The sequence below is a fragment of the Sturnus vulgaris genome, chromosome 3, assembly GCF_052056855.1.
Source record: "Sturnus vulgaris isolate bStuVul1 chromosome 3, bStuVul1.hap1, whole genome shotgun sequence".
Lineage (NCBI taxonomy): Eukaryota > Metazoa > Chordata > Aves > Passeriformes > Sturnidae > Sturnus > Sturnus vulgaris.
This window is the reverse complement of record NC_142245.1, coordinates 86,028,738-86,056,447: the sequence shown is the minus strand read 5'-3', so window position 1 is coordinate 86,056,447 and position 27,710 is coordinate 86,028,738. Positions and strand designations below refer to the sequence as shown.

At 41.2% G+C, this 27,710-nt stretch overlaps 1 protein-coding gene and 1 pseudogene across 4 annotated transcripts; both read right to left on the bottom strand.

Annotated features, from left to right (window-relative positions):
• Positions 1–1,239: 1,239 nt before the first annotated feature.
• LOC148224463 (uncharacterized) lies at positions 1,240–8,112 on the bottom strand (annotated as a pseudogene).
• On the bottom strand, positions 5,478–20,390 carry OGFRL1 (opioid growth factor receptor like 1). 4 transcript variants are annotated; one of them, XM_088162209.1, is made up of 7 exons: positions 20,136–20,390; positions 18,828–18,914; positions 18,225–18,306; positions 15,088–15,166; positions 14,931–14,997; positions 14,642–14,787; positions 5,478–12,669 (listed from the first exon to the last, which is right to left on the bottom strand). In XM_088162209.1, the coding sequence occupies exons 1-7, from the start codon at positions 20,388–20,390 to the stop codon at positions 11,910–11,912; spliced, it is 1,476 nt and encodes a 491-aa protein (XP_088018335.1). In that variant the 3' UTR covers positions 5,478–11,909. The 4 variants fall into 4 exon arrangements, with proteins under 4 accessions (XP_088018335.1, XP_014725723.2, XP_014725724.2 ...); XM_014870237.2 differs by having other exon boundaries at positions 18,225–18,303; XM_014870238.2 differs by lacking the exon at positions 20,136–20,390 and adding an exon at positions 19,731–19,876.
• Between the last annotated feature and the right edge of the window lie 7,320 nt (positions 20,391–27,710).

The window sequence follows — 27,710 nt, the reverse complement described above, 5'->3', positions numbered from 1 at the left end:
GGTCAGTGCCCTAAGAGAACATAGCTCACCTCCCCCTTTCAATAAATTGAAAAGGGGGGCTAGGTCTTCAATTGTTAAGCCCAGCCAGGGCCTGACCCAATTCAAAGATCCACACAGCTGGTGGAGATCCGCTAAGGTTTTTGGTCAGTTGTTAATGGCCAATTTCTGCAGGACAATGGTCCTGTTGGTGGTCTGGAGCCCAAGATACTTCCATGGGGGCATCCATTGAACCTTGTCCTTCTGGAGTTCGAATCCTGCAGAAATCAAAACATCCATAACTAGGTCAAGAACATGCTGCAGCATGTCATCTGTGGGGGCACAAATCAGCATGTCATCCATGTAATGGAGGATGACAGCCTCCCCTTCTCTGGCACGCACTGGGGACAGCAATGAGGCCATGTACCCTTGACAGATACTGGGGATGTTCTTCATGCCCTGAGGCAGTACCTGCCAATGGAAGCGCCTCATTGGGGCTTCTCGGTTGGTGGTGGGAACCCAGAAGGCAAATCACGGTGCATCTTCAAGGTCAAGGGGAATTTGGAAAAAGCAGTCTTTTATATCAATAACGGCCAGATTCCAATTTTGTGGAAGCATCGAGGGCGATGGCATGCCCAGTTATAGGGACCCCATGTCTTCAATTTTCTTATTGATTTCATGGAGGTCGTGAAGGAGCCGCCACCTATCCTTCCCCGGCTTCTTGATGACAAATATTGGAGAATTCCAGGGGCTTGTTGTTGGCACGATGTTACCCTTTGCCAACTGCTCCTCCACGAGCTCATTGAGCACCTTCAATTTCTGTTTGTTAAGCAGCCATTGATCTATCCAAACTGGTTCGTCAGTAAGCCAATTCAGTTTCTGGACAGGGCGCTCCACAGCGGCCGCTAGGAAATTTCGATCCTAACTCCCCATTGAGATATGGTGTCCCTACCCCACAAGGACGCATTGTAATCCATAACAAACAGGCGGATATTTGCCATGTGGCCATCAGGCCCTTCAACCTTAATGATGCTTTTTGACTGTCGAGCCTATTTGGCCCCCCCAATTCCTTGTATCTTACCTGCCGCGGGTTGCAGTTCCCAATGTGACAGCCATCTGTTGGTAGGGATGATCGTCACATCTGCCCGGGTATGGACGAGTCCATCAAGGTAGAAGTAGTCTTCACCCCAACGGAGTCCGCATCCTATTATAGGTTTATTCTCACCAATGACTTCTGCCCAATAGACACAGGGATCTGCCGGCTTCGTCATGATGTTATTTGGCACCAGGATCACCTGTGTTATCAGTTGTCTCTTAGGCAAGGAGTATGGTGGTTGGATGCAGTGTGCCAGGAGAAAGAAACCGTCTGGACACACAGGTTGGGTCTGCAGCACAATGTCAGTCTCTGGGGAAGTATGTTTTGTATCCCCAAGCACAACATACGTGCAGTCAAGTCTTGCAAACAAACCCGGAGACAGGGGTCCTGTTTCTCAACCTCCACCCTCAGTCTTTCAACAAAATCCACTATTGGCTCCGCCAGGCCTAGTCTGATGGTCGTGTAATTCACTCTGGTTCTTTCCCAGACATTATCATGAATGTCTTCTCGGCAATGGCTTGGACTTTCAAAATGACAAGCTTATGATTTTTTCAGCCTGTACCTCTGCCTGTGACCAATCACCTTTGCTGCACAGATGCTGCATGGTTATTATGTTGTTATCTGCGTCAATGGTGCATCCAGAAATCTGTAGAAGCTCAGGAAAGAGATCCCCAAGCAGCCTTTTCCATGTCACCTCCCACAACTCATATTCCTTTGGGAGAAGCAGACAGGAAAATAAGTCCTTCAGGTCGCTGGGGACCAACACGTTTGAGGAGCAGGTGGCATGTAAGAGACCTTAAAAATATTCACTCTTCCTCCAAAACTCTTTCTGAGCCTTACAGATTTCTTTCTTATGGGAGTATTCAAATGGCTGCCAATTTGGAATACCCCCTTGCCTTGAATAGCAAACAGGTGTGGCTGTAAGGGTGGCCCCCGGTTCCGGGTTCTGGTCCCCTGGCCTGTCGTATCCAGTTTCCAACTCGCGGGAACCAGGAGGAGCGTGGGAATCAGAAGTCGGAAGCGGGTAGGCAGGACCACTTGCCGAGAAGGAGGAGTCGATGAAATAACTGCATTCACGATGGGCGGAGCCATCTGCTGGTACAACACAAACTGAGAGGGTGGAGCAAGGTGGGTGACTTCATCTGGAAAGGCGGGGTAAGGGGCAGGGCAGTAAGAGGAGGTGGGAAACAGGAAAGGTTTGGGACAAGGGGTAAGTGGTGGAGCAGTGGGAGAAGGAAGGGGAGGGTCAACATAAAAGGGGTTCTAGGAAGAAGAAGGAGCACAAGGGGACGACCATGCTATGTGGCCAACGCCATCTTGTTCATTTTTGTACTGAGAAGTACAAAGTACTGAGAAGCCTGTTAAATAAACAGTTTTTTCTATTTCTCTCTGAGAAAATATTTCCTCGAAGCAGTTAGGGGAAAGACTGCTTGAATCTGTTTCCGAGAAGAACCCCATTCAGAGGTTTTCTCCCAGATTTGCCCTAAACCAGGACAACAGGTCACCTCCATGGTGTGGGGCACTCACAGCTCCTGCCCAGGCAGGACCACTGAGAAGTGCTAGCTTTGGGTACTGTATGGAGGTGACTGAGGAGGAGTAACAAGCAACCACCAGTGGGGGGGGGGCGGGGGGGGGGGGGTGTTGTTGATGTGTGTCAGCATAAAAAAGAGGGGTTTTTTACATTTTAAACTGAAAAAAAAAGAGATGCTATTAACACCATGTCCTTACCATTAAAAAAAGGAGAAAAATAGAAAGAAACTTATTTTAATTAAAGAGCTAAAATATGGGGTTTATTTTAAGTAAAGAGCTAAAATATGGGGTTCCATAATAATCTTCTCAAATCTGACTGAATAACTAAATTGCTCCTGATGCAGAGAAAGCCTTCACACACTTCCTGAGAGGACCTATTAAGTATCAGCATTAGGTGCTTTCTAGTTTTGAATTCTACTAAATTGTTGCATTTTCAGTTAACGAAGTACTACGGATCTGCCTACAACAGACAGAGGGCCCCATGTAGGACTAAAGATTCCAAGTCCTAGTTCTTAGAAGTAATTCAAGCATCTAATTTCAGCTGCCAGTTTGGATGCTGAGAATTCAAGGTTTCCTTGTGTAAGTCTTCAGAGGAACTTGGAGAAGTGAAAATGTGAGGGGGTTTTTTTCCTGCTTTATTCTGAAATTTGAAACAGCTGTCACAAAATGTTTATAACCATACCTAGTGCTCAATAAATGTCTAAACCTAGAAAGAACTATGCATGAATTATGTCTGATTTATACATGAAATAAAAATAGAAAGAGCCAGTTGAATTTTAAAAATTCGTCCACATTCAGTAAGACTTGAAATTACAACGTCTATAGAATATTTCCTGCAAAAATGTGTAATGCATTGCATATACAATATAAAAAATATTTTAAAAGCTTTCTGCAGGTTTATCAGACAAGGTAAGTACTTGGGCCTAATTAAACCTTCTTAAACTGGCTTTTCATAGTGAAAAATAGTTTTATTTTTAATCTCACCCCATAAAGTGCAGTCCAAGATTAAACATAAGGAAAGATCTGAGCTGCCATTAATTGCTGCAAGTCATTGCTCTTGGACAGGTCAATAAACTCAAAGGGCCTTCAGGAATCAGATCCCAGGGGTGAGGCAGGACAATGCTCACCCCAGCCATGGATCCTGACAGATCTGAGGCAGCTCTGAGGTCAAATCTTCAGCTTATATCCTTTTGGGGCAATGAAGCATGTTGGGTTACAGCATCTGTGGAGAGGTGGTTGCAGGGCCACGTTGTGATCCTGGTCCCAGATTCTGCCTGTGCCTTCCAGGAGTGACAGCCTCCCAAGGTGCAGACAAAACAGGGCACACTAGTGTTTCTAAACATGCAATCTATCTGTCCTGACTGAAGAGACACGTTTTAAAGAACAATTTTCATGGAGCTGAAGCTCCAGTTCCATTATAGGTACAAATAAAGTCATACTAAAGTTTTGCCTACAATGTAATGCAACTCAGAAGATATGTGAATCTAACATCCAAAAATCACTGCGATGACATGCCTTTATTTAGTTGCAAAATACTTTGGTAGACACTTCTACTGCTTCTTTGGAGGATTATTTTTAAACTGTAGATACTCTCGAGTCATACTTACTGATTTAACTTTGCACAGATAATACTTAGCCTGATTAACCCCAGGGAATGAAGATATTTAATATTTTTTCTTCCAGTTTATTACCTATTCCTGGCAAACAAAGCAAAATAAATCAATTAAAATGTAATTTTAAAAAGAGTATTCCCAGGTTTGGTTCATTAAATCACATCTTTGTAATTAATGTGGTCTTTATAAATGATTTAGACCTTTTTCAAGATCATCTGCATGGATCAAAATAGAACAATCTCATCCCAGTTTTATAGCACAACAGTGCTAGAAAAATATTTCAGTGGAATAATTTCAGAACAAAACTTTGTGGTTTAGCTCCCTAAAGCACAGAGGTAGTTGCCATTTATTTTGGCTGTCTCCATCTTGGCTCTGTGCATAATGAAAGTGCACAAACACTTCAGTCCTTCCTTGTGCGCTTTCCCCTCCAGTGCAGAAGTGAGCTCTGTGTGTTGCCACCACCCTAGCAGCTGGAAATTTCCCAGATTTTATCCCCCAAAATAAAGCAAGGCAGGTGAATGGATGCCCTGAGAGAGCCAGGTGGGAGGGACAGAGCAGCATTTCCCCTCCTGAGCCAGCAACATCAGTGTTTCCACAGAGGCCCTGGCCCTTTTTGGGGCAGTTTACACTCCCAGGGCAGAGGAGGGTGACTGCCTGACAGACAGTCTTTGCCAAGGGGCAGATAAGCCACACCAGTTGACTCAGGGAGCTGTAACTGAGTTTCCTGGGGGGACCAACCCACTGACACATCATGGTATTGGCTACGAGGTCAGTGCCATCCCTGGCAACAAGGAAATAGGTTGACAGAGCCATCTTAACACCAAGCTTGATTTGAGACACAGACCACATGGGAGGAGAACTTTTTTCTCCTCTTTAAGAAGAAACATGTGAGATGAGGAAACTCTTTCCAAATCTGATGGTCCCTTTATAGAGCTTTATACATCTGGAGTCACACCATGTGTATAACAGCTTGCTACAAAAACAGAGCTGAAGCCATCCAATTCTACAGCTTCAGCACAGGATAAATAAAACCAGCAGGTTAATGTTTCCCTGCTACACTTAAGCAGCAATAGCCTGGTTGTGACACTGCTCCAGATGGTTTATGATCATAGTGGCTATCTTACTCTTTAATGGTAACAGTGTTTTCATAGTATACATTTTTCTTACATTAAAAAATAAACCACGGACTTTTCTAAAAGCTGACTCCGAGCCTTCCCTCATTTCTCTACTATCCATGGTCATTTTACCACTGACAACAAAAAAAGGAGGACCAGAGCCTTTAATTCCCTACTTTTAAGTGTTAATATATTTACAGACTACTATACAAACAAGCACCAAACAGCAATTGCACGTTAATTAGAGTTACACAATATTTGTACATGTTGCTAAAACAATGCTGCTAAATGAAGAAGCTTTATTAGTTCAGAGTTTTTGGCTGCTGTTATTAAAAATATATTTACCTGAAAGGAAATCCAAGTATTTAATTTTACAAACGATTTAAAATATAGCAGTAAGCAACATAAACTATTGCTTTTTATGTTTCTACAATTTTTTTTGGCATAACACTGCCATACAGATACAGAATTATAAAGTATCTCTTTATAGTGCATTACAAATCCAGAAACTGGTTACCACTCCTACCAAATACATATGGTATTGGTACTACCAAACATGCATGGCATTCTGTAATTTAACACTGCAAAGGAATACAGAGAAGAGAGCAGGACCATTCATAAACAGACATAGAGCTGTTCCATTTTGCAAGTAAAAATTTTTGGGCTTTGGGTTTTTTTTCTTTTTACAGCACATTTTTCTTAGAATACATTTGAACAATGAAGTCTACGATATTTTCAAATTTTATCAGTGCAAAACTACACTTAATCATCTGTTGCCAAAATCAAACTGCATAAAGGGCAAACAACAGTGGGATACGTTAAAACACAGGAAAAAAAAGAGCAACTAATGATAGCAAACATGCTTCAGCAGATCCCAGAAATGTAAGTGCCATAACCTCTTTTACTGCAAAACAATAATTTTCACATGGTTAGCCACAATAGTAAGTACATTCAGTATATTTCACAATAAACTTTAGTTGATGAAAACACCACTGAACTTGTAAGCGTGGTAGAACTGAAGAGCCACATTTCTAAGAAGAGACTTCTTTCAGAACAATTTGCCAATTCTCACATTTTTTTAATCTTATAGCAAACAGCATAATGTTTCTGAAAATAAATGTAGAAGTGATTACAAGTGTAAAGCCAGATGAGGTCTCTATTGAATTGATCTCTATAGCTTTTGAATTACATTTTAGGAGTCCATTACATACAGCACGTAATACACCTATTCTTTAAAGTAAATTCTTGCTTTCACCAAAGGTCTTAACTCAGTGTACTTAAGAACAAGGGTTGGAAAGGGAACATGGCTTTCAGGAAAAGAAACAGTTCACAGCCAATATTGAGCACAAAGATGTTACAGAGACACTATGTGCACTCCCCTTGGAGAACTGCATCTAAATATCTTCAAGTAGTGAACCTGTGGTGTTGACCATAATGTGAATTAAGGGAGGTTGTATATGCTTAGGCCTTTTTTGACCCATCCCTCATTTTCAGACTCTGATAGCCATAAAAAATACCTTTTGATCAGTTACTCCAATTACAATTGGAACTGTGAACATGTATCAAAAAAATTACCAAAATGTAGAATGATGAGTATGGTTCTCAACAAACCCCAGACAGTATTTCCATCTTCTACATGATCACAATGTTAGATTTATTGATGCTGGTTGCTCCATATCCAGAGGTAGCTCACTCATATGTGGGCTAGGAATAGGTTTTCCATTTGACTGATTTTGCTTTTATACCAGTAAGAAAAAATAAATCAACCCCGTTCTGCAGTTGGAATCTGACTTATAACACTTAATCTACACTTTTAACACTAGTCTACAAAAGTATTTATGTGCAAAAATGTATTTAGAAGGAATAAGTAAGGTTGCATTGTCATCAACTTAGGACAAGTTTCTGCCTGAGCAGACATCTTCTGCCTAAGAACAGAAGAAACATGGGACATTTTCTGCCTATACAGGTATTTTGTCATTAGACTCTCCCATGACGTTTAACAACTGATTTGAAGTGGATTATTCTTCATCTTACAATGTTTTTAGTACTGTGTTCAAATGCAGTAGCAATTCTTGAATAAACATATCTGAGACAAATAAGAGAGCACCTTCTCCACATAAAACATTATTAAAACATGGAACTCACAGCCACAAGGGATTGTAAAGGCTGAAAGAAACCACGAGTTCAAAGCCAAAAAATTCCTGAAGAAAAACGGGATCCCTGTATAATTTCTTTGTTTCACAGCATCTTTCGGTGGCCACTGATGGAGGCAGGACTAGGCAAGGCTAGAAACATCTTTGGTTCTGATCCCCACTGGCAATTCTGAGGACAACATACATCATCAGCATGATATTGTCACACTTTTATTAATGGCAAAACTTGCTTCACATACTTGCATCTTATTCATAAATACAGCTTTTACAAGGAAATTGAATATGATATGTTTCCTGCAAAAGTGTGGTGTAAAAAATTTACATTTTCACTTAAACATATATAACTATAAATTGTGATCAGTACTATCACAACAGTCAGGAGAAAGGTGTAAAATAACCTCTCAATTAAACAGATAGACATAAGTTTTATTTAAAAGCAAACAAGAGCTGTTTTCCATCTAAATCCTTTAAAACTGATGTGCTTCTGCAATAAATAACTTTATAGCAACTATTAACTTCCTTGGCTTTTTAAAAAAACAAACAATAAGCCCAACAGTATAGGTGCCCTAGAGGCACCGAGAGGTTTGCTAAACCTCACATCACTTGTCTTACCTCATTGGATCATCCATCAACGCTGTACAAAGCTTCTAAGATCTGTAAACCTTCTGTTTATAGTACAGATATAAGCAAATACAGATTATTAGAATTATCCTGGAATAATTCAGGGAGGCTTGCACTAGTTTACATGAAATATTAACAATGATTATACAAATACCTAATACATTAGAGTGCTGCAATCTTAGAGCAGGAAACTGAGGAGCTGACCCAAGCCAGGGAACAACCCTCAAAGGATTATTGCACTTATTTTTAGCATCCTTCAGGATTTTATTCGAGCAACACGAACACAAAGATCTCAGACCTGCTCCTAGATACGTGGACACATGTAACTATTCTGCTCTGAATGGTCTGTGCTGCACACCTCATGTACCCGAGCCTTCAGTCCCTACACCAACACAGTATCAGGTAGTGAGGCACACTTGTGTCTGGCATAGCAGGGCACAGAGCTGTAACTAGCCTTAAAGTGCTGCATTTTTGCATGATTTGTATGATCGCCTTGTGTGTACTCATCTGTGTACTCATTGTTTCGAGTTGCACATTCATATCCCCTCACCATAAGATCCCTAACATCAAATTCACAGGTATGTGCATGTACACACTACTCCCACCTAACAGTACCAGAGGCTACTCAGATGTACTTACTTGGAAAGAACCTCACATGGAAGGTTCTGTCCAATTAACATATGAACAGCACAGATTCTAGTCTAACACTGGGCCAAAATACACTATTGTAATAAGTACACAGAAATCCCTGAATACTTGAGCATATAGCAACACAAAAAGAAATTTAACAGTAAGCAAATTACTTGACTTTCTTTGCATACCCTCAGTTCCTGAAGTAATGGTTAAACAACTATGTACTGGCATCTATGAGAATACAATCATTTCAGCACACATATATATATACTATACATACACTGTAAACCAATACTTAGAAGCTTCAAGCACGGGGTGCTTCTGGTTGCTAAGGCCATGATTCTGTAACAAAAATGCATACAGTGCACCCACTTGATCCTTGCACATCTCAGTGGGACGCTACGCTGTATGATTGCCCTGCAAGAAATCCTTCTTTTCAGTACTTGCAAAATCAGAAGAAACAATTCCTCCATGAAAAGAATGATGCACTGTCACATTTTACATAGAGAATTTGTTAGTTAAAGCTGAAGTATCTCATGGGTGTAATTCTGTTGATAAAGCTGTAAAACAAGGATTAGAGAGAGTAGGAGCCCACCTGACACAAAATCCCTCACTTACATAGTCCCCATAGTTCTTTGCAGGCAACTGATATGCCACTACTCTTCTATAAAAACAGAAAGAAATATATTGAGTTTCAGATAAAAAAAAATTGCAGAGTTAACACAGGTGTAAATACCAAAGTTCTTGACAATATTTTCAGATACTTTGGCCCCTTAATGTAGACAGCTCTGTCATTAAAAATATTTTAAGCACTTAATTATGAACATCAAACCAGTAAGCATGCTTAAGTGAGATGATAACAGAATACTGCAGAGTAATCTTCTGGATGCACATCTCAAGAACTTTGTTGAAAATCAGATCAAGATTTCTCTTTTTTTTGTTCAGTAGACAAAAGATCTCCTGAGTCATTGACGTTCAATCAAATTACACTATTAATATAATAACACCTCCGGCATCCCTTATTTCATTTCCATACTCTGCATTTTTTGTAAAGTGTTTAAAATTAATACTAAAGTTCATAAATTGAAGGCTCTGTATAGCTTCTTATGCTATAGTTATGTTCCTTATACAAAGGGTATCAATTTTCCCTATGGTACTCAAAAAATAACTATGTAAGAACAACTCCATGAAGTTTGCACAGTTAGGCACTCAAGACTGAAAAAGTCATAGACAAAAAATGAAGTGTCGTCCCTTTGCACACGTGGAGGGGCAGAGTCCTTAACTACACAGACAAGTTTTATCACAGCACTTCCTTCCCCTTCTGTTCTGAAGGTCAGAGGCAAACACAAACAAGGGGATCCCAGTTCATGTCCAGGGAGTTGTGAAAGGCTTCTCAGGATCTTTCTGGCCTTAAAAAGGTGGTGGCTGGAATTCTTTGGGGCATTTATGCTCAAACAGACTTAATGCCCACTTGAATGCTTCAGGTTACTCTAAAAAAAAAATCCACGTATAGAAGTTCCTTTCCTCACAAGTCAGCACAGAAGGATAAATATATCCTTTCTTCTCTGCTTCATTAGGATGGAAAGAGCCTAATCTTTTTCCATAGGTACCAAGATCCCTAACTGCCACTCTATTTGATCCCAAGAACCAGCACCACCTGAAGAAAAAAAAATAGATGATGCATTGCCATGATGGGCATTAGCAAAACAGAATACAAGACATTTTTTCTATGCTGTGAAATCCCTGAAAACTTCATCATTTAGAGTTTTAAGATTTGAATAAAGTCCTGAAGCATTTTGACACTCAAACTGTAGTCAGCCTCTTGTCTCATAACATTTAATCAGAAATACATTAAAGGGAATGGATAATATGTACACTTTTAAACAGAAAATACATACAGAAATTTTAGAGTATTTTAGGACTGTAGGCAGTGTGAATTTTATCTGCATTATTTTTAAATTCATATTCTGCACAACTAACTTGCCTGTCATTTGACTTGAACAACAGAAAATCAGAAGCAGCTACTCAGGGAGAGCAAACAGATCTTAATAGTGAAATTCCTACTTGTTGGGCTCTAGCCAAGCCAATAGAGTGGCCTGCTGTAAGTTACCAATGATTATCAAAGTAACATAAAATTGTGAGAGACTTATGATATAGTGCAAAGAGAGGAAACAGACAGTTGGAAAGAAGCTTCAGGACTGCCTTTGTATCTGAGACCAGCAACAGGTGACCGCATTGTACAGATTCTACCCAAAACTGGCCAAGAAACATCGAAGTTCACTTAAAACCCAACATGACATGGGTGGTGACCTTTTCTCTGAGTGCTCTGTGGTAAAGACACTGCTTTCCAGCTGTCCAGAGGCATCCCAGGTGCTGAACCCAGCTGGGGGAGTTGTCTTATTGCAGCTGATCACAGAGAGCTTTCAAACAGACCAAATTTGAGAGAGCAAAGACATCCTTCCCACGCTGATTAGTTGTAACAAATGAGTCAAGAGAAGGGAGAGTTTAACAAGGACTAAAGAAGTGTAAAGTGCAACTTCCCTTGTATCCAAAAGCTATGGATACAGTTTCTTTGTAAGTTAAAACTTTTATTCAATGTACAGTGATTCCCAGCTGTACAGGACATGATATATGCTATCCATTGTTAAGTGCCTCCAAAAAAAATGCCAATCTAAGGTAAAGATACTGTGCAAATACTGCTATTAATCGTGAACATAGTTCCTGAAACAATAACCTAGGGTAACAAACTGTGTTTTTGAAATAATTTCTAGTAATTTCCTAAATGGAAAACAAAACTTAAAACTTAAAGGAAACTTAAAAATTTTGATGTTCCAAAGCTTTTTAGTTGTTACACTTTATTCTTGTATATTTTTAAATTCTGGATGAATTTTAAAAAGTAGATAAGCTTTTGTGTGCAATCTGTCTGAAAAAGATAATGAATTTCTTAGCTTTCAATATGCACAACTGTTTTAAAGAGACACACCTGGCTGACTGCTGATAAACTGAGGTTGAAAAAAACAAAATTCATTAACCTAACAGAAGCCTAATCTGATGCATTTGCAGCAAGCATCGCCTCGTGAACTTACACTAGCTGGAAATTTCAACCAAAATGAAGAAGCAATGAATAATTTGCTTCATTCAAAGTTAAACAATGATTTTTAAAATCTCAGACTCATGGTTTGAGCTCATCCTTAGCTTTTGTGGTAGTCCCTCCTGAAAATGTACCCTTATCAAGGTTATCTTGTTGATCTGCTGATGTGTCTTCTGAAGAATTCTCAGTGTTACATAAATCTTCCTCTATAATGCCTGGGTGATTTCCACAGTCACTGTTCAGATTTTCATCATCTTTTTTGGAATGAGAATCGTCCTCCTTTCTGTCTGAATTATCATGAATTTCTTCTGATTTTGAAAGCTGACTGGTATCAGTGTCACTGTTCTTTTCACTGTTGCTCTGCCTAACAGCATCACAGTTCACTTCTTGTTCATCCTGATGATTTTCTTCCCCATTTTTTGTGAATTCTACCTTTCTTTCTTCAGTTATTTTACCAGCTGAGCTTCCACTTGCCGATGCGTTCTTAGACTCTTTCGGTTTCTTATGCTTAGAAATATGACTACTGGGAATAGAAACTGGAGATGCTGGCTTTTTATTTGCTTTGCTTCCCTCTGACTTCTGTTTCCTTGGGGGTCCCCAGATAAAATGCTCTGAGGGCGTATAATGTTGCTGGGCAAACCTCAGCAGTTTCCTCCTTTCTCTTCGGTCTCTAATAGTATACACAAAATATTCCAGAGCACTTTGCTTAATGTTGGGAATGGTATCTTCCACAAGAGCTTCATGCAGAATAAATTTTACCAGGGGAGATTTGAAACTCTCATATCCAAGTTCGCCAAGACTTTTCAGAATTCGAGTGATTCTCAAGTAGTTATGTTGAGACCTTTGAAAGAAATGGGTAAAAGAACTCTATTGAATCAGGAAAAAAAACACTTCACAAATTCAGAACTGGAACTGCAATTAATCAGTCCTTTTTATCACTTCAGGTATGTACTTCAGACTTCCTGTATTTTAATTTCTCAAAGCTGCTGAAGCTTACTAGCACCTTCTTTGCTAGGATGTTGTGAGTGAAAATTAGTGTTTGTAAAAAGCACTGGGGGTGAGGGCTGAGAGAAAATAAAATCAAACATGTACTGATTTTTCCTTCTGCTGTATGAGAAGGGCAACAAAGCTGGTGAAGGGTCTGGAACCCCTAAGTCCTATGAGGAGCAGCTAAAGGTAATGGGTCTTTTTATTCTGGAGCAACAAAGGCTCAGGGGAGACCTTATTGTTCCCCAAAACTGCCTGAAAGGAGACTGTGGCAAGGGGGGGTCGGTTTCTTGTCCAAGGCAGCAAGTGACAGGACAAGGGGAAATGGCCTCAGGCTGCACCAACTGAAGGTTCAGGTTGAGTATTAGGAAAAATCTCTTCCCTGAAAGAGCGGTTAAGCATTGGAACAGGCTGCCCAGGGACGTGGTGGAATCACCATCCCTGGAAGTGTTCAAAAGATGAGTAAATATGGCACTTAGTACTATGGTTTAGTTGATCTAGTGGTGTTAGGTCAAAGATTGTACTCAATGATCTCAGAGATTTTTTTCTAACCTTAATGATTCTATGCTGTTCTCTTTCTGGGGAGAAAACCCAGTCGTTTTGTAAACAAAAGGGTTTGTATTGTATTTATGGTGCAGTTACAGAACAGGGTTCATTGTACTTCACTCAAGTTATTTAAAAGCTGCGTCTCCAGACAGACTAGCAGCTGCACTACTGATACAGTCATTGCTGGGGGAAAAACAGGCACCTCTGGAGAGTAAGTCCCACTGTTGTAGGAAATATCTAAGAGAAAATGAACAAACTGTCTTCTGGAAATGCTTGTGAAAAGGTCTTTCCCTCGTAAAGCACACCTTAGTATGCAGTAAAACTTTTAAGTATGAATTTTAGATGGATAAAATTAGGCAAAGAGAGTCCCAAATTCTGACTTAAAACTGTAGCTACTCACTGGATAGAACAGCAGTGAAAACATGCAGTAACATTTGGGCTTCTTGAAAACCTGTTTTATCTGTGGCCTGAGTCTGAGCCCACATCCATATTGGCTCATATAATGCTAAAGTAAAATTATTAACAAATTATTCCCACTGTTTACCTGGAATCCATCAGCAATTGTACCTACAAGCTTTTATCATGACAGGAGAACAAAATGCTGCAAGAAAACAATCTGCAACTCTAAGGTCAAAGATATTAGGAAAGTGAGCACAAGATTTGAAAAGAGCTTTTGGCACAATTAATCTGTATGAGACAAAATTCAGTGCAAACTTAGGATCCACACAATACCAATTAAAAGCAACTGATACAATTTGCTGAACACTGGGCCATGGTTTGATATAACATGCTTAAACCTTTCCAGATCACCATTTCAATTAAAAATACTGAAATACTAACCATTTCATGTTTTGAGGAGGGAGGGAAATCTTGTTGCTTAACTTTCATACAGCTGTGGAGAATTTGATCTTTCTCAAAAAGAAATGTAAAATACAAAGATAAGCCACTTGTTTTTTACCAATAGCACTTTGGGACTGGGTGAAAACAAGTTCAGTACCATGACAAATCAGTTTGGAGCTGGGATCTTCTTTAGCACTATCTAAAGTTGTATTTTCAAGGAATTCAATGATATCAGTCCAACTGGTAATGGGTGAGAAGAACAATCAAAAAAGGGAAAGGAGGAACATACAGATAGAGGTGCAAACCAGGCATCAACTATTTATTTTTCCCCTTTTTTTCCTGGCAGTCTTTGGAAAAAATATCTTTGCTTTCTCTAGAAAACAAAAGGACAAAGAGATTCTATAGCAATTCTAGCAAGTGAAGTGCATGTTATTACTTACTCATTCAAATGCTGAAATCTTTCTTGCCAGTTAGCAGCTCGTGCTACGTTTCCAGTTTTATCAATTAATTTTATTCCAAAAAACTCCAACATCATTTTGTAAGCCAAAAGGAATCTTCTAATTGCTTCTTTTGTTTTCTTGAATTCCTAATGGACAAAGAATATATCCGAAATTCTAAGTGGCTCTAAAGCAAGTACTTCTGCATTTGTATAAGACAACTCTACATAACAAAAAGCAGTTATATATTAAAATTACTGTGATGGTTTGTATGGAGCTCAATTTGTATTACCTCAATTTCATATGTAGTTAATTCTTTAGCATAGAAGTTCAGACCTTGTTCCCTCAGTGGAAAAAGCCTGTTAAAAGAAGAAGTGCATTATGGCTCAGTATAAGAACACACAATCAAATTAATGCTTTGAAACAGAAATAGATAATAATTGACCAACCACTGTATGTAAGTATGGTTATGTTCCAGTTTTTCATAGTCTCCTTTCCATTTATTTAGGACTTCTTCAATATAAACTCCTGCACAAAAATAATTTGAAAAATTGTCAGGTAGCTATCAAAACCAGCACTCAGCTACATAAAGTATATGCATGTTAAAATAATGATAGAACACATACTTTAATTGTCTTTCACATACTATGTGATATTATGTCTATGGCAGTCAGAAATAATTTTAATTTAAAGCTAATTTAGTTACTAAAACTTAATTAAAAAATAAGGTACATATAAAATGTCAATATAAACAAAACCAACTGACTTATACTGGGTTACTAACAAGTGAAGGTTATGTGACAGCAATCTATGTAAAATATATCCAAGAGTTCTCATGTCAGAGATTCCTTTATCACACTGACTGGGAATTAACAAACTGCTTCCATAAAATACTGCACTGTGAATCACCTGTCATTGCTTTTGCAAGACAACACTCTGCAGCTATCCACCTGTCTATCTGTCCATCCATCTGTCCATCCATCCATCCATCCAATCTTCATAGAACAAAGCCTCAACTCTCCCATACTAGGAATCTCTCCAGCTGCAAATACCATTATGTTTGGGCAATCTTTCTTAATTAATGGTAACTAAACATCACACTGAGACTGCACTCATGAAATTCAGTCATGGGCCAGGGCACTTTTCCAGGTATTACACAGATACATAAAGTACATAAAAAGGATGATCCTTGTTATCAAAGCTGTACAATATCCTTCCATGAATGAGCACTGTGTTTGTTTCTATTCTGAAGCCAACAACAGTTTTCTATTCTGAAACCAACAACAGCTGCACAGCATCTCCCAAAGTCAAACAGCATAGGAACAGGCTAAAAAACCCAAAGCCCCATGTACATAGTCTCCTATTATACATTTAAAATGCCTCTTCACCTTTTGAAAACGAAAACTTCCATTTGGGTCTCAATGGCAAAGGAGGACACATTTGATACTTTTATTTATGAAGTGAAGAAAGCAGCTAGTCTAAGGGGCTGCTAAGTATTTGGGGTTTCCAGTGTAGGCAAAGCTGGAAAAGGACCTTGGAAAGAGGACCTTCACCATCACTGTATTGTATCCAACCTATATTTCAAGTATTGGAAAATTTGCTGCTTGGTCCCAGGGCAGAGAGACAAAGAGGCCAGCTCTGATCCAGAACCACAAGCTAGTCTGTAGGTCATGGAACTAAACTTCAGATCTAGTATTGCACTAGAAATGTTTTGGGTTTTTTTTAACAACATTCTCCAGTATTTCAGTCCTTAAGTTGGTAGCTGAGACTCCCTCCAAACACTCTCACAGATCCAGACTTGGGTCAAGGTGGTGGTTACTCTTCATTCTCAATGCAAACTTCTGCATAACCAGAACTCACAGCCAACAACACTTGAGCCTCCATGGCTTATCAACTACCTTTGACATTACTCATTGTGATTCTTTCCTAGAATACTAAGAGAAATGTTATTTTTTACAAATTTTGGGAGGGAAGCCCTCTTATAGCTTCCACGACTATCTCTTCTTGTAGCTAATCCTTGAACTGCTCCTTCATTTTGGACTTTAGAGGAGTTCTTCCCCACAATCTTTTCTGTCTTTCAGTTTCACAGCCATATGGTCCCCAGGTTCACACAGACCTCAGTGCCCTTCGCTTTCTTTCTATATCTGTTCTCTGGGTAACATCTCCCAAATCTGCTACTTTATTTGCAATTCACAGACCCACCTTTTCTTGCAGTCGAGCTAAAACTGACTAAAAGGATCTGCCTATGGGTATCTAGATAAAGCTCAAGCCGGTTACAGCAAAAGTCTTATCTTTCTTTCACAACCTGAGTTACTTTCTCACTTGCTAAGGGTATTACCACTACCTTGTCTATAACAGTTCTCATCTTCAACTTTCCTATATATACATTTTTACAACCTTCTGTGTAACATTCCTTTCCATCCAACTTCCTATCTGAACTCTCACACTTTGCATCTCAACTTTTTTTTTCCTGACCTTGAAAAGTGCTTTCTTGTCATGCTTACACCTACTCTGAATGTTGCTGAATGCAGCTACCCTGAATGCTGGGAAGATCATCTTTATAGACTGTTACTTTTTTATACTGACCCGTTTTTTTTTGCTTTGCATTCTTCCATTGTGAAACCCTGCTCAGTAACATAAAAAAAAAACAACTATACACTTTCACTTCCAAAGCCTTTGTGACCTGTCCCTTGCTTCCTTATCAGAACCCGTTTGTTGCTATGAGACTGATCCTGCTTCCAACAGGATCCTGCCTCAGAGGAAGCCTACACATCTCATTCCTCTGCACTTCACTATTTCCTACCAAGCTGCTCTCACACTGAGAGGATCTTTCTGCAAATACCTTCAAAGTAACCTTGTCATCATTCTTTTAAAACTCAGAAAATCTTATTTTTTCCCTTCGGTTTGTTGTTTTATTTTTTACTAATGGCTAAGCTCTCTTGTGCTGAGACTCCTCTCTGTCACCCTTACCAAGATTACTTTATTGCCTCCCCCTGCATTCTGATTTGTCTGCTCTCCTATTGTCTCTCATACATCGACTGCAAACTCTCTAGAGTAGGGCTTGTCATCTTTCAGCTTCTCCTGTGTTTGTGCAGAATGCTGCATACAAGGTTCCTGCTCCACTACCAGAACCACTAGGGACACTGAGAAATTACTTCATTATTGTTATTACAATAGTCTCACCCAAGATAACAGCACATTTTTTTCCTCTTACACAGTTTTAGGGATAACACCCACAGATCGCTGCCACTCCTAATCAAACAGCAAGTTTGTGCAATATAGTGAAAGAACTTTATCTTTGTTTAACAAAAGGTACTGCCACAAAACAGTGGTACTAACAACACCTTGCACTACTTCATGCTGATAATGTCTAAGAAAAGCACCACCTTCCTAGAGTGAAAGCTAACTCTGCTTTAAGCACAAACTGCTCTTGTGATCAATGTGCTACTCCAACATGGGAGGCTTATGTTCAACAATACATTACTACAAATCTTTAATTTGCCTCAATTATCACCACTGTTTCAATTTGCTACTATTATTAGTGAGAATTCTTTTGTTATCACCATTATGGTTGCAGATTACTCACCATCAGGTTTAAATGGGATTTTATTTTTGTAAAACCGGAGATTGCACAAGTCATTTTGATACCGAAGATCTTTAAAGTTCTGCTAAAAGAAAGGAAATAGGACATTATTAGCCTACAAAAACCTACCAAGACTATCCAGAAAGTGATATTGGGCTCTTTTAATAATTTAAGGACAAAAAAATTCAGAGTTTTAGGAACCACAGAGTTCTACTCATGCACTAAAAGACTCAGTTTAAGGATCTGAAAGTTCTTTCTGGCTGATGCCTTCTCCTACTGAGGCAGCAGCAAGCAGAGCAGCACCCTCCCTTCAGTTTCAAGGAACTTGAGAGACAAATAATCAGTCAGGAAAACTCTATAATCTACCACCTTTGATATCCAAGGCACAAGTGTCTTCCTAGGCTCCTATCACAGTTCCCAAGCTTACACATATCATGTGTTTGCATGTTTGCCTGGGATGAAAAGACACTGCTTCTCTCCCACTCACATATGTTGTGCCTCTGTATCAGCTTTTTTGCTTCTCATTTCTTGTACTTATTGGACAACACAAAGGTTTAAGAATGTTTTTTACTGAAAAGGCTATTTTAAACCATAAAATATTCTTACTGGATACTGGTGTCGGTACTTGTATAAATCTCTTGCTGCATAGAAGCTTCTCTTTGGCTTGGCTGTCAGCTCAGTTCCATCACCACTCTGAAACAGTTAGAAAGCAGATATTCATCATACACCAACCCCCTAAATAGCATATTTGTATAATATTAAAATAATTACTTTTCATTATGCAATTCTGCAATATAAACACACATAAGTGTATGTATTTGCCTACTGTTTGGTCAAACACTGAAAATCTGTATTAGATATAAGATTAAATAAGTAACTGAACTTGAAAATGCAGAGACACCACCAATTTTGAGGAGGAAATTACACTAGTTGCAAAAAAAAAAAAAAAAAAAAGGAAAAAAAGAAAAAGTCATGTGTACATAGACTTAATTGCTATTGTTGCACCCTGTGGAAGAAGATGAATAGTTATTAAAAAAATGTCATTCTACTCCTTGCAATACACGTGTAATAGTTAAAGCCAAGCTTAAAACAAGAAGTTCTGTGGGACTACACTGAGTATGTGCTGTTCTTATTGCCCATCTCGTGGCTTATCAACTGCACTTTAATGACAAACAAGCAACTATGTTCATTCCTCCTTTCACAAGACAGCTTTGACCATACCTGCAGACAAAACACACTTGCTTGAACAAGAAACACTCCTTGACACTTGGTTATCCGGCACTAGTATCACCATGGAACAAACAAAAAGGGAGAGACGCTTAGGCTAACTTAATTTTGTATGGTCCCTGAACCAAAACACGATATATCTAGCAACCTAAAAAAAGACCCAGCTGTTCCACCCTACATGGTATTCTAACTCTTTGTCAAAAGAACACTTTATTTCTTTAAGCTTGGTATTTACAAAGCTTCCTAAAGAAGAGAAACACTCTGAAAATTCATCACACCTACCGAGGAGTCACAATGCCATTGCCACATAGGATCAAATATTCAGATTTTTATCCCGCTTAATGAAGAGGCCACGTTAAATGCTCCATTTAATTTAAAACAGAGCCTTCCCTGGTAACATCAGCAGCGGGAACGTCAACGACACCAAGGCCTCGTTTTTTTCCCAATAATGCCAGGGGAGGGGTGGGGAGAGATGCGAACGGGCTCGTCCTTAGTGGAGACGCAGCCGCTCCGGGCGCTGGCAGGTGCCGCCGGCAGCAGCCCGGGCCCGCCAGTGCCGCAGAGCAGCGGAGCGGGGCTGCCCGGACCGCGGCTCCGCTCGGCTCGGGTCCGCCCGGCCCCGCTCGGCCGCCGGGCAGGGCAGGGCAGGGCAGGGGGAGGCGGGGCCGCGTCCAGCACTGCCGGTACCTGCTCGGGGCTGGCGGCGTCCGCCTCTGCCCGCTCCGCGTCCTCCTGCGCCGGCGGGGTCGGCGGCGGCTCCCGGGGCCGGCAGTCGGCGGCGGGCGGCTCGGGCGGCTCTTCCCCGCCTCCCGCGGCGGAGCACACCCCCTCCTGCCGCCGCGGCTCCGCCGCCTCGGGCTCCGAGTCGGTCTCCCAGGTGGAGTCGCAGTCCTCCACCGTGGTGGGCTCCTTAAAGCTGACCCCGCTCAGCAGGCTGCCCATCGGCCCGGAGGCCGCGGAGGCCGAGGGCTGGGAGCGGCCGCGGGCTGCCTACGGCTGCGGCATGGCGGGGCGGGGCGGCGGCGGCCGGGGCTGCTCCCCCGCCCGGCCCCAGCCCACGGACACGCGCGGGGCGGAGCTGGAGCCTCCGGGATTTCCACAAGAAACACTCGCCCAGCCCTGGCGGCGGGCACCGGGCACGCCCGGCCGCCGGCACCGCGGGGTCGGGCGGGGCGGCTCGGGGCCCGCCCCGGCACCGGGCAAGCCGTGCTCGAGGGGAGAGTGGGAGTCTGCCCTCCGAGGACGTGCGGGCATTTCACTCCCCGGAGGCGACCGCGGTGTCCCGTGAAGGCTTACGAGAAAAGCAAGAGAGTGCGGGTGTTCATCGAGAGGAGTGGGGAAGGCGGCTGCCCAAGAGCAGTGCTCGGGGGAGGTGATGCTCTGAGTGGCAGAAGTGATCCTGCCACCTGCAGTGTGCAAGCTCCGGCTGTCCCCTGGGCATGGGAATGGTTGTGGTGAGGTAGACGCCAAGGAGTATACAGGTACTAAAGAATGCATAATGGAGGGGCAATACTGGGGGCAACCAGACAGTTTTGGCTGCTTCTAAAATTCCTGCGAGTTTAGGGGTGAAACTGACCTGATGTTCAAGGATGTTCAAATTTGAAGGAGCAGTGACAGCGTATTTTGTATTTGGCTAGTACGTGCCTTTTGGACAGAAACATTGCCAGTAGTGAAGACCTGATGAGTTGACAGCACATTGCTCCAGTGCCTACTCTCACCCTCATGTCTAAAAGTGTGTCATTATTTCTAACCAGGGTTGATAGGCTTTAGTTCACACTCAGGGATTTCTGCCTTCTCCTTAAAGTCAATTCTGTGGTGTCTGGTGAGCACTCCTAAAGATGTGTATTATTATCAAGTCATCTAAGTCCTCTTCTTGGTAAACCAGACAGGTAGAGCTTCTTCAGCCTCTCATCATAAATTCCCTTTAACATTCCCTCACTCCAAGTAGTACCTTTTTTATCTGCTGCGTTGAATGTTTTAGCATCTGTTTCAAGTGCAGGTACCAACAATTTAACTGGATGTCAGGTTCATCAGTATAGAGGTGGTTTCTTCTATATATTCTTGTTTCCCTATCCACTCTCTATAAACTGAAGGATCATTTAAAGTCAAGTTGCCACAGTGTCATGCTTAGATGCAGTCATGTCACTCTTGTACATAACCCTCCTTCGGGTTCATTTGAAACATGTTAGCTGCACACACTGACACCAAACAGGAAATTAGTGGGAACGCCCTTGTTTGTCAGACCTTTTTTCAGGCCAGGGTATTTGCAGTAGCAGCTCACCTAGATACAGTCACAGCTACACGGCTGAGCCATGAGCCTGTGATACAGCTCAGTCTACCCCTGCTGCCTCCCACCATCACCTGCCTTGGCCAAGAAATTTCTCCTCCTGTGCTCTTCATGGAGATCAATGAAGCCCACTCAGCCTTCCCAATACCCCTTAGTCACCATCATGCCAGCTGCTTCCTTCCTCAGGATGCAGCTACTCCCACTCAGTCCAAGATCAAAGCCAGGGGCCCAAGCCAAGACATCCCCTCCACCACCAGCCCTGTAGGTTTTCAAGGTCTACTGGAACTTCTTTGATCTGTGATATTAAGGAATGCATGTAGCACACAAGAAAGTTCAGTCTCATTTTTGCCAGTGGACATCATTTTAATAAAGAATAAAAAATCCCCATCAAGCAGGCACAAGAAAGGTTGTAAGAGGGCAAGCAGTTAGACTAGATGCTAGGGCTGCAGTTGGGGGAGCAGAGTTTTATAACACTCATGCATATGTATCACATTTTTGGAGAGTTCCCTCTTCTTTGACCTCATTTGGGGGAAAGGATTTCTTTCCTGCTTCCACAATATCTCCTCTCATGTTGTTGGCATAGTTTGAAGGAACTGACTTAAGAAATTCTGATGTCTGGAACGTATATTTCTTGACAACCTGCTGACAAGCTGTGTCCATTGACCAACATCTACTGGCCCAGTATAGACCAGCTCTGCTTCCTCTCCCCTGCTACAGCTTTTGTCAGTGTTGCCTCACTGGGATTGTGTTTATACTATGGACAGTGGAGCCTCAAAAGCATGCCTTGCACATGCATCAAAAATCAGGGGAAGGTTTTGATAACATTCAGTTTGCATGGCAGTTAATCCCACAAACTGAAGATCTTCCTGCAAGAAAGCTCAATTTCTTGTGCAAATAACTGCACCTTATTACAGAAAGCTCAGTTTTACCTGAAGAGCAAGGCTGTCAGCCAAGTCTCAAAGCTGTCGACTGAATCTCATAACAGAATTTTAGGTGGATTTTTAAAAGATCTGGATCTCAGAGCACTGATAAGAACTGGGAGTCAAATGAACTGGTGGGAGAGCTCACCAAGCCACTTCCTATCATTTACCATCAGTCCTGGTTAAACAGGGAGGTCCCAGATGACTGGAGGTTAATCAATATGATGCCTATGGAGACGCCCAGCTACAAGATGGTTGTCTTGAGGTGATTTTATAATGAGTAGTCTATTCCCTTATCATCTGCTGTATGCCCAGAAATGGGCTGTAGCTTTAAGGTGGATCGAGGGGAGGGGGGAGCCTTGGGACTCTTCCAACGGCTTTTTCAAAGCCTCGCTCCCCAGGCATCCTTGGTGCTGTGTGGACTGCATCCTTTTTATTTGCTTAGCTAGCTTGGTTTTCGTTAGCTTAGGCAAGAAAGTTTTTTTAACTTTCTGCAGCCTTGGAGAGGCTGCTGCAGAAATCCTTGGGTGGCTTTTTTTCCGAAGTGAACTGTATGGTTTGGTTTTGGTCTGAGATCCGAGAGAACAACCAGCAGGAGAAGAATTGGCTGGGGGCTGCTCCATTTCGGCACCAGACCTTGGAAAAGCTGAGCCAGTGAGAGAAAGGACACCAAATCCACCTGCTTCCCCTGCTGTGAAGAGGGGACCAACACCAGAGATTCACCAGGTTCCCATCTGTTTTGCTGGAGCCGCTGTGTGAACATTTTGTTTTGGCTTTTTTTTTTTTTTCCTTGAGACAGGAGCTGGTGCCATTTTTTCTTCCCACCAAGTTGCAGCCATGGTGGGGTTTTTTCCTTTTTTCTTTCCCTGGAATTTTGGGCTCTTTGTTCTGGTGTGGGGGGGATCTGCCCCTTGCCAGGTGTACTTATTTTTCCTCTGAACAATGTCTTCAGAGTTGTGGCTTATTGCTGGTTCTGGTTGTGAACTGCTGGGATTCATGAAGAGGCTCTAGCACCTTAAATAGTTTTGTAGGGTGGTATTTGTGAGCTTGAACAGATTCCCACAGACATATCTTAATTAGAAAAAAATAAATTCCATTACTTCACAGTTGTAACTGGTAGAAATTTTTGCAAAGGTAGTGAATTTACGGCACTTGAGTTCACTAAAGTATTCCTTTAATCCAACGGAAGATGACTAGGTGCTAAAGCCAGGAGGACCTGTTTCAATCAAGTACTTTGACTGTCACATAACACAGGTGAAAAACAACAGAAGGGGGACTAGGGGACTGCAAACCACTGTATATCAAACACAGACTTTCGTAACACTTATAAAAAATAAGCACTTCACTTCTGATTGTATACATTTATATACATTTTAATCAGCACAGATTAGTCAAAGCTCCATTTTTTTTCTTTGATGAGGACATGGTTTTATGAGGACTTCAAAGTGGAAACCAAGTTGCTTTCTCAAAGCTAATGCTGCATGTATATCGTATGATAACTGTTTAAATTATTTTAAATGAGGTAATTGTAATACTTTATCATTATCTTGGGAGGATACTTTAAATAGGATACCAGAGAGGTCAATTAACGACTGTGGAGAGACTTACCAACCTAATATTAAGGTGATATAAAGCTGGGAGGGATTATGCATCCGTAGAGGACTACAAAACCACTTTGATAAATGACAGAGGAAAGTAAAATAAATAACATTGGTAAAATGAAATTTAGTCGAGCTAATGTAAAATGATTCATAGTAGATATTTAAACATACAAAGGTAGATGTAGGAAATGCAGAAAGGCATTGATATGACAGAAATGTCTGAGAGCTACAGTACTATTTACGTACATTCAGACAAGGGTCCAAATATATTTGGACACTAACATATATTCGGGAAAACGTTCAGTCATACAGGTATGACAGTGTTTTGTATGCAGTAGCTGTAGCTGACTGGTATTTTAATGGGGTTTATTACCTCATTTGCTTAGTTTTTTACTATGGTGAATTTTAATTCTCTTCTTTAGTCCAGTAATGCCCCAGATTGATAAATGCTAAGCTTGATGTAGTAGCCATGTAAGGTGAATCTAATTTATAAAGTTCTCCATAATTTCTCTCTAGTGAGTGTCATTGGAAATGATTAACTAACTATAAACTCAGAAGTCAGGTTGCATATTTGCCTAAATTTGTTTCTACTGAGATCTGAAATTCATTTACAGAGAAGAAAAGGCTTCACATAAATCATGTTAGACGTGACAGATCAGTATATTAAGCTCAGTAAAACCAGTGGAAGCTCTCTCATTTTTGCTGGGTTATGACTATAACCTGAAGACCTTAACTAAAGCCCTGTTTATTGGAGTGTCTTGCACTACAAGGCTGTAAAAGGTCACTTCAAAACAAATTAATAGAAGAGTGTTTTACTTTAAGATGATCTATGAGGCAGTTTCAGTGTAGTCCTTAAGCCTCTAAGATTCTGCTTGTTGTCTTTCAGATAGAGTGTAAGACTGCAGCCAGTTTCTTGAGAGAAAACGGATCCAGTTCTAGGATGCAACATGGTCCAAATGAATTGCTGTGCAGAAACCCTTAATTTATAGCTGGAGTCCTACACCACCTTTGTGATTAAATGGAACCAGCTTCCCTTGTGGGCACTACTAGCTCTTCTGTAGTGGGCTTGTCTATGGTGCATCAGCAGGTCAGCTGCCTGACATCACTGATAAGAAATGACATTCACTTGCCAGAAATTCACACAGGATTAGGTGATGCCATTAAGTTTTGCTGAAAAGCTCCTGGTCTGCACCATGCAAGTAATTTTGGCAGTGGAACCCAGTAAGAAATTCTTCTCCCTGAAAGACAAACTGAGAATGTGATGCAGAAGCCCAGATGCAGGCGTCCAAGTGCCTTTGGAGATCCCTTAGTGTATCCATCTTCTGCTGCAGAAGGGTATTGGTGCTCCAAAAGCTCAGGAGGTCCCATGGTGTAGCTGCCAGCCCCATGAAGACATTTTGGCTACTCTCTTGGAGGTAATCTCCAAGGAAATGATGCACCTACTATGTGTATGCTTATCTCATATATAGGCATACAGCTACGTCTGTATGTGACTGGTTGGTTGAATCACTTTGAAAGCTGCTGCTCTGTATTGACCAGAGCTCTGTTTATCTAATGGACTACTACACCCCTTGTTATCTTTTGGCATACATCTCTGTGTAAACAGCTAAATTTAGATGTTTCTTTACAAACTTGATCCTGCCCCTAGTATCCCTGAGCATCCATATTTCTGTTGGGAAGGTATGCTACAGACTGCCTCTGACAACTGATGTTAAGTGGACATTTCTGACCCGACAGCACACAGTGACTATTGTCTTGAACTTCTAGAGCTGCTAAACGAGGCACTTGTTCTAGATGTAGGACATGACTTAGTGTACTCAGAATAGGCACAATCCCCCAAAGCGGTGTAATTTTCTCCTCTGGGTCATTAAACACAGACTGACATCCTTCTGAAGCCTGAGAAGGCTTCTCATTTGGGGAGTTTATGTCCTGAGGCGTCTGACCTGTAAACGCTAAGCCTGAGCTAATCACACAGTACTCCCTGTGTAGTCCAATAGGGAAAAACAGGAACCTCCAGAGGATAATCCCTATCATCCTAAAACACGCATTTTAAATATGTAAGCTAAATTACAATATTGTTTGTTTCTGCTGATTATAAAGGAAGCCAAGATCTAGTCAAACCCAGGTTTAGACATCAGATTTTCAAGCTGTAAATATTACATTACATGACCCAGCCCCACACTGTTGAGGTTTCCTGAAAATACTGAATTTTGAGTACTCAGCTCCCATAGGAACAGAGAGAGCATCCAATTGAGTTGGTGGTGAGCATCCCTTTCCCTGGCATGAAGAATATCTGTAATCAGGTCATATCATGTAATACAGTTCCAGTGAGAGGCTGAGAGGACTCTTGTTTCAGAGTGTCTGTTGCTAGGTATGCAGAACTCAAGAGTACAAATCTCTTTAGGAAGAGACAGAGCTTTAACCTTCCTGTCACATCCTATTGAATTTCTTATGCGTAAGATCAAAACGATAAGGAGATGAACAAGAAAACTGCCTCCTCCTTGGTCTCTGAATGAATAGCCAGCCTTTGGCTCTCTGATGAACAGAGAAGTATGAAAGGCTGTAAGGAGGTCAGAGCATCACACTACCCTGGTATGTCATTTGCTGTGATTTATTTCCTCACCTAAACACAGCAGAAGTCACGCAGAGCCCCTTCTCCATCCTTAATGAACAATAAATAATGAGTCCTATACCACTCTGCTTGGGTTAAAGGACCTCACTTTAATGTGACAAAGTCAGAGCACCCCCTGGGTGTGCAGCCAAGCAGTACCAACACAGAGCCATCACAAGTTTGACCCACCTCTGTCAGCTGAAAGTGGAGCATGCACAAGCAGTAACACTTCAGTTGGACTAGATTAGGAGCTCATGCTGTCCCTGGAAAAGGTATTGCCAAAAAACCACTGTTTCAAGACCATAGACTCTGCTCGTTCTTTCTTAGCTGACTTTTTATATGACTGAGTGAATTTATGTAGTTGTGATGGTGCAGCATAGCTATTTCAAAGATCTAATTGACGTCAAGATTGATGTGATTCATGGGAGTCACAGGATCCCTACCAGTGAAAAAATGTCCAGATTAAATGATATGCATTTGTGCAGTTCTATAGTTTGGTTCTTGGCAGGTGATTGTGGATTTTATACACTTCATCAAGGATAATTTGAAAGTGCCTAAAGTCATTGATCTTCAACAAACTGCTCAGCAGTTAGTTCCAGCCAGAGGCTGGCACAAGACCAAATTACACAAATGGGATGACTGCAGGCCCTGACTCTGCCACCACCTGCTTTTCATCCTTTTTCATATCATGCTTTTTACATCATCTGTAGAATGCCTATATAAATACATGAGCTAGGGAAGAAGTTCATCAGGGAAGCCATTTTTAATTAGGTCACTGATGCTCCACTGGTGCTATATTTTTAGCTTGTGATTAAGGCAAAGACACATGGACTGAGATACAAA

What these genes read in the sequence shown, in the direction of transcription:
- OGFRL1 (XM_088162209.1), bottom strand. Translation starts at nt 20,390, where the DNA reads ATGGGCAGCCTGCTGAGCGGGGTCAGCTTTAAGGAGCCCACCACGGTG. An exon ending in AACCATACTTACATACAGTG is followed by an intron (nt 14,998 to 15,087) that starts GTTGGTCAATTA and finishes TTCTTTTAACAG; the next exon opens with GCTTTTTCCACTGAGGGAAC. An exon ending in AGATTTCAGCATTTGAATGA is followed by an intron (nt 12,670 to 14,641) that starts GTAAGTAATAAC and finishes TTTCTTTCAAAG; the next exon opens with GTCTCAACATAACTACTTGA.